The sequence below is a fragment of the Notothenia coriiceps genome, unplaced genomic scaffold, assembly GCF_000735185.1.
Source record: "Notothenia coriiceps isolate Sejong01 unplaced genomic scaffold, NC01 NC01_scaffold00016399, whole genome shotgun sequence".
NCBI classification, from domain to species: Eukaryota; Metazoa; Chordata; class Actinopteri; order Perciformes; family Nototheniidae; genus Notothenia; species Notothenia coriiceps.
Window position 1 is genome coordinate 1 of NW_011349100.1, and position 7,366 is coordinate 7,366.

General features: G+C 41.2%; 1 protein-coding gene across 1 annotated transcript; it reads right to left on the bottom strand.

The window, feature by feature from the left end:
• Positions 1–6: 6 nt before the first annotated feature.
• Positions 7–6,927, bottom strand: LOC104949526 (ryanodine receptor 3-like; the record flags this gene model as incomplete). Its single annotated transcript, XM_010775891.1, has 12 exons — positions 7–16; positions 251–329; positions 426–589; positions 1,610–1,750; positions 1,922–2,012; positions 2,135–2,355; positions 2,933–3,105; positions 3,880–4,000; positions 4,131–4,233; positions 5,229–5,412; positions 5,879–6,014; positions 6,817–6,927. Coding segments are annotated over 12 exons (1,534 nt in total), but the record flags the coding sequence as incomplete, so codon positions are not given.
• Between the last annotated feature and the right edge of the window lie 439 nt (positions 6,928–7,366).

Sequence of the window (7,366 nt, forward strand, 5' to 3'; positions counted from 1 at the left end):
TCCAGCCTGCTGATACCTGCAACAACAGTGTATTGTATAAAGTGTGGTCTATTGCATTTCATGCTCTTAACTGCAATCATAACAAATACAAATATGTCAAAACTTGCAAAACCAGGCATGCTTCAGTACCAGACGGTGTTTGATACAAACAATGTAATATAACTAATCAAATAAAATAAAGTTATCTATGGTATACGATAGATGGGTTAAATGATCTGTCAGAACAAGGGACCAGATGACAGGGACTCACCTTATCTGAGGACCATTTGTCATGGGAATGCTCTGCATATTTGTTGGCAATGTACTCAAGTTTTTCAGGAAGGGAAATACTGGAAGTGGAGAGAATGTTAAAAGTGTGTAATAGTACATCCGTTTTAGATAATTGATTCATGTAAAAAAAAAAAAGGCATTTTCAGACCACTCACTTGGCAGTGTTGATGGGTTTGGGATCAAAGTTGCCCTTTGCATCCACTGGCGCCTGTTTCTCCAGTGTTGCTCCAAGACTACTATCCACAAAGTCAGGTGGTAAGGCTCCAGCGATGGCACACAGGCATAATGTGGCCATCTTGAAAAGGTCAGCATCATATTTCTACAGAAGACAGCAGACACAGCAGAATAGAGGTATGCATGTTTAGCTTTTAGATGGACAGACTGAGTAGAGCAAAGCGAAGGAAAGAAAAACGGAGGGATGCTAAACTGAAAGAGAGAAAGCTGTGAAAGTGTGCACGGAGCGATGGCCTGTCACAGACTGATAAATGATTCATCTGTTTTGGCTTCGCCTCAGCTGCAGCGCTCACAGGAACCTCATTGAGCTTTCATTTCACTACCTCTGACTAACAAGAACTTTTCTCTCCTGAGAGCCACACTCGGGTGTGAGTTGTTTTTTTCTCACGAAGCAGCAAACAGATGAAATCTTTATGATTGGGATTCAGGGAAAATATTGCCTGGCCTCCAGAGGTATTTGTGGATTATTCTCACAGATATAAAATAAGCAAAAGGAACCCCAGATTCAAAAAGTACAGAGATGTAATAGCTTTCCAAAATCATAAATACATTCTTAGTCCATGCAGATACCATTGGCTAAACTTAAAGGTGACCTATCATGCAAAAATGCACTTTTGTACGTCTTTTCTACATGAATATGTGTCCCCGGTGTTCCAGGGAACTCACCAAGTGTCAGAAAACACAACCCTCTCTATTTTCCTCCATACCCAAATCTCTTAAAAAGGGGCTGCAACGGATCTGATACAAACTGATCCAGATTTGAACACTTCTATGACGTCACAGAAGTGGCACTACGGCTATTGGGCCAACTCCACCAATCAGGAGGAGACAGCCACGGGCATTGCCGTTCCAAAGCGCTGGAGACGCTGTAGTACATATGTCAGGCCTGTAGATGGTGCTGTTCTCACAGAATCAGCCCATGCAAAGACAGTGTTAAATTGAGCGAAATGAGGAATGGCTAAAATGCATGATCTGTTTGGTATTTTGAAAAATAAAAAGTATAAATATGCCTTATATAGGTATGGTCCTACACTATATTATTCAAATATAGCATGATAGGTCCACTTTAATGAATGTTCTATACAACAAGGGTTTTTTGTTGTACCTTCTGAGAAAGGGAGTCAAAGATTCCCCAGAAGAGTTTCTTGGTTAGAAGGAGCTCTTCCTCCGAGGAAACGCCACAGTTGATTATCCCAGAAGGAAGGCAGTAGTACTTCCAGTTCTGCTCGTAGTGGTTGGTCAGAAGCTGGAGAACAGAGATACACGAAAACATAACAATTTGAGTTCAAGTTGATTTAATAATCTTGCGCATCATTGACCAAACACAAGGGTTCATAGAGTTACTTATAATTATTCCACAACTTTATAAAAAATAATAATAAATCAGGCGTAATGGTGACAGAAACTAATTTCTCACCCGGAGAGGTATCTGGCAGTATTCACTGAGCATGGGAACATCGAACACCAGCCGTCTGAGCAGCTGCTGCATCATGGAGGGACGCAGGTGCCTGGGAAATGTAGGATGCTCAGTATGGGTTATAAGAAAAGCGTTGTTTGAAACATACAGTGGCATGGTGCACTTGGTGCAGTCTCTCTCCCTTCGCTGAGTTTGAATGAGCGAAGGCCTTACATGCAGATAGCCAGCAGACACTCCTCGATGGCGTCCCTTTGGGCTTTGGTGAGCGAGCGTCCTTTGGACAGCCGGTAGATGGTCTGCAGCGTGGAGTCGATCAGCTGAGCGTAGTGCTCCGTGCTGCTGAACAGAGCGGCGCAGCGGGTGAGCAGAGGCAGCAGGGCCGAGCCGATGTACCGGTTCATGGCCAACGCCGTCTCCGTGGTGCTCAACACCTCCTGGGGATCAGAGAGCAACACGTGAGCAACATGAGAGGTAAAGCACACATCACCCCACATAGCAAGATTCACTGAAAGTTATAGTGAATATAAGACTCATGGAAACAGGAACAAGTCAATTGGTTCTCTTAAATGTACACAGTGGTACGATGGTGATTCACATATTGCAGCAGTAGGGAGTATTAAAGAACTGGTTTGAGTAATGATTATATAAGGATAAGCGAAGGTTTAATGATTCTGACTTTATGATTCACCAATAATTAAGTTAATGTTTCTCTGAGGCAGCCATTACGAGAATGTGTCCTGACTTCACTACTGAGCAAACGTTGTTCATGTTTGCTGAGATTATCTGCCTCAGTCACATCTAATGAGCAAACTAGAAACTCAAACTCAGCTGTGTGCACTGGAATTATTACCGAGCGACATAAACACCAGTTGATGTAAAAAGAACAAAAAAAAAAACAAGTATTAAATATTATAACTGCTTATTAGTGAACACTATTTTACTTTACAGGCTTGCAAGTCTTTTAGGAAACATGGTGAAAGTGGAAAAGTGTTTGCGTTTTCTGTCACTCACCGTGTCCAGAGACGCAGAGGCTTGGAGGTCAGGCAGGAAGCCGACCTCCAACATCTGGAGCAGGAAGCTCTGGTCCTCGATGCCGTACACTCTCTCCAGGAAGAGCACCATGGGGGCCTTGTGGTCCGGACAGAAACAGGCCGACATGTCGGGTTCTGTCATCACCGTGCCATCTGAAGGTTAAACACATTTCAGGGGGAAAAAGTTTTAATGTGCCGTAAACATTGAATTTATTCAGGTAGTTGATGAAAAAAGTTTATAAGTGTAAATAAATGCGTATTAAAAGTTAAAAGTAATTCCAGGGCTGATAAGCAGCAGACAGTTATTTGAAAAATGAGTTCAATTCAGAATACAACCTGCTTTCTTATTTGAAGATGTTACAAAGAAAATTGGATATGAAGTTTTCTTTCATCAGGGCACAAACTGCAAAGGTTCTAAAAAACACAATGTTCCTCCTCAGTAGAAACAGAGAGGCAGGAGAGGATATAATATATAATATATATATATATAAATATTCCCTGCCGAACGAAGCCTGTCTGTGTGACACCGTGGATTTCATGATAGACCTCAAGCTGGCGGAGCCGAGATGATTCTCAAAGTGCAGAGATGATTGATGATGATGAATTTATGTCAGCTGCCTTCACCTGACAGCATGACTCACATACTGTAACACATCTGCCAAATAAATGTCATATTTCTAGGCACTATGTGGATTGTTAGTTCAGTAGGCTGGGGAGAAAATTAGATTCTGATATATTGTAGCTTGTGTTTGGTCTAAATCAAAATGTTTTATCAGAGCGCTGCGTGTGCGACCGGTTTCATCCTTGAATTCAGTCCAAAATCTATTTTTATGCGACAGTGGGAGATTTCTGTGTGTCCCTTTTGGATGCTAATACAACTTTCTTCCCTGCTAGATAACATTGATTGTTTTTGCAACACTGACATACCTTTATTAAGCACAGGCATGTTGAGCGGGATGCTGATGATCCCCACCAGGTCTGTCGTTGGAACCAGGGACTGCAGGATGGCTCGGATACGCAGCGCCTCACCTTTACCTGCATTGATAAGCTGTAAGAGACACAAACGGGGAATATTCAGCTTTGCATTTCATTCAAGTCCCTACAGTAGTCTCTGTGACTGTATCGAGGGTCAAAATAGCAACACAAGTACGTTTGTGCATGACGAAAAAGATCCTCACATGCATCTCTGGAGCGCAGCGTCCCAGCAGGTCAATAAGAGCCGAGTAGAAGGACATGATGGCGTTGCCCATGTGAATAACTTCTCCTTCTTCCTCACCAGAACTGAAACAAAAATACAACACACTTTGGCATACTGCAAACCTCACAAGCACAAAGACAAATGACATATTATACGCTCATAAATAGAAAGAAATGGGCACAAGAAGGGCAATAGATGGGCAATTTTGTGAGCATGTATAACTGTTTTGGCACAATATCTGAGCGTTTAACAGGCCACAGTGTTTCACATATTGATTTTGACCCGCTTCCCAATCCCTCTATCCTCACATCATAATAACCCCATTCAAATGCAGCCAGCGCACAACTTCCTTTGCATACTGATGTGAGCAGGCAAGGCCCCGAAACGTTATTCAAATCTTTACTCGCAGCCCTCATTCTAAGTACATCTGTATATATACCAATTACTTTTTTAATTGCATAATCTTATTACTAATTAGTAGTAACTTGACCAACACTGCTCGTATGTATAAAGGAGATTGAGAATGAGCGGATCTGCTTTGAATAACTTTTAGTTTAGTTTCTCTAGTAGTCTCTTCATTTATTGAACTTTTCTTGTGGTAAAACAACACTATCAGACAAAACAGAGTACTCTTAAATGTCTTAAAACTTGCATGAAGGATAACATTAATCTAAACTAACCATGTTCAACATTAAGGTATGTTGCACAATGGTTATTTCAAGTTTATGAGCCTTTTGTTGAGCATTTAAATCAAGTAATAAAACATTCTTATCGAACTGAAAGAAATAAACTCCCTTTGTATCTCGTCTCATGATGTGATTTAACAGTCAAACTCATTTATAAAGCACTATTAAGACACCTTATAACTAGGAATAATGCTGGTTGGCTGAGCTCAGCAGCACACTGGCTAATCTAATTCAATGTAACAATTCACCACAAAGACAGAATTAATAGGAGCCTATATCACTAGGGACTGCTCAGTTGGTTTTAAGAGTCTCAGGATGATATAAACGCTGAATCACAAGCTTTCCCACCTTCATTAGAACAATGCGTGTGAGAAACTGGTGTGCATTCCTACCCATTATAGACGCCGGCGGCGCTCTCGGGCAGGTCGAGGGCGGGATTATCGGAAATCTTGATGGCCTCCTGCATGGCGGCGAGCAGACCCTGACCTCCCTCTCCCCTCAGGGCGGGGCCGAAACACTCGGGACGTCTGATCAGAAGCTTCACCACCACGTTAGCATTCTCCTCCACACTCTCACCTGGAAACACAGCACAGGATTATGGACATATTTGAAGGGGGGACGTTTTAAATAGAATCTACTTTATTTTTTAGGGTTGTCCAATTCTAAGATTTAGTCAAATCTGATTAGTCAAGTCTTGCATATCGTCAAAATCTGTTTCTTTTTGATTATTGACTGACGCCAATTGTTTTGTGTAGGTGCATTGCTGTCAGACTACTTGCTTTTTGTAGTTGTAATTGGAACTTTGCCCTTTTTCACAATTGTTTCCCCTATAGCCAAGCCACAGACGTGTTTCGTTGCCAACTCCTAAATGTTCATAAATCGTAAATATCTTAAATGTTTTGATATTGCTTCGCCTTTATTTGATTGCATTGTTGATTAAATATTTTCTTTTAGACCCCTTTTTAGAACTGTCAACTATTCCGGGGTTAGCTATTCGCCCCCTCCTATTACTGTCATGGAATCAGTATGAAAGTCTACCTACCGTTGCAGAAGACGACGAACCTCAGGAAGGACAGGAAGCGCTCTCCCTCGATAGGGTTCCAGCCGAGGTCTGGGTAACCCTTAGCAAGAAGCATGGCACAACTCTGAAGACCACAGGCTGCCAGGTATGTCACCACCTACACACACACACACACACACACACACACACACACACACACACACACACACACACACACACACACACACACACACACACACACACACACACACACACACACATACACTACTCTCTCTCTCTCTCTCTCTCACACACACACACACACACACACACACACACACACACACACACACACACACACACAAAAATTCAGTTTCATCCCTGGGTATTATAATAGCACTCTGGCTAGAAAGCATCTGCTGAGCAAGCGTATTCAAATGGCACAAAATCGACTTCATTTTTCACTGACAAAACTTGGGTGGCATGAGGATTTTTATTTTTGTCTGAATCACTTTCACTATGCGAAAAAGTCAGATGTAAAATTAAATCATCTCAGCTGTAAATATTGCAGAGTTCCTCGATGTAATGTCACAGAATATACTTATCATTCATCTACATTTATAGGATATATTACTTTTACTAATGTTATTGTCCCAGGACATGTGTTTTGAGCTTATAGGGTTGTTTCACTGCACTTAACCTAAATAAAAAAAACAAAAAATACATTAATCTAAAAGTGTTCCAACCACAATACCTTGTTGTTTAATCTCAGCATTTGACAGATCATTTGATTAAAATGTGCAATTTCAAAATCAAAAGAAAGCTTTATCTACCTCAACACATAACCAAACTCTAAACTTACCACTGGTTATCTAAACAGAACGACACCCCTTAATAATCATGGTTCAAGGAATCACTTAATCACCTTTTTAAAGCAAATGTACCCATAATATGTTTGATTATGAGCTAAAGTATCAAACCTTCTCCAGATCCGGCTCCTCCAGGGCCAGAGCCAGGCCGTTGTTGTCCATCACCGAAGAAGCTGCTACGTCCAGCGGAGTGGAGCCCCGCATGGCTTCAGAAGCTACACACACACACACACACACACACACACACACACACACACACACACACACACACACACACACACACACACACACACACACACACACTGTATTTGTTCTGTTCTTATCAACAGGGGGCAGTCTATCTTCATATGTTACTGTTATGTGACACTCTCTCTTGCTCTCTCAGTTCAGAGCAGCAGGTAACAACATTTGTGTTATCAGCGTTAAAGTGTTAAAAGGAAAACAAAATAGTTGTATAGAATCATCCAGATTAAAAAAAACATAGCACGTAGATGGTATTATCCCATTAAATCTTTTAGAAATGGCACTGAATTGATAATGCTATATTACTTTGGTCATATGAGACACTCAGTAAGACTACAAAACAAACAAAAAGGCCATGTATGTATCAAATATTAATTATCAATATATTTATCTGTCTCTCCTCTCTAATACAATGTCA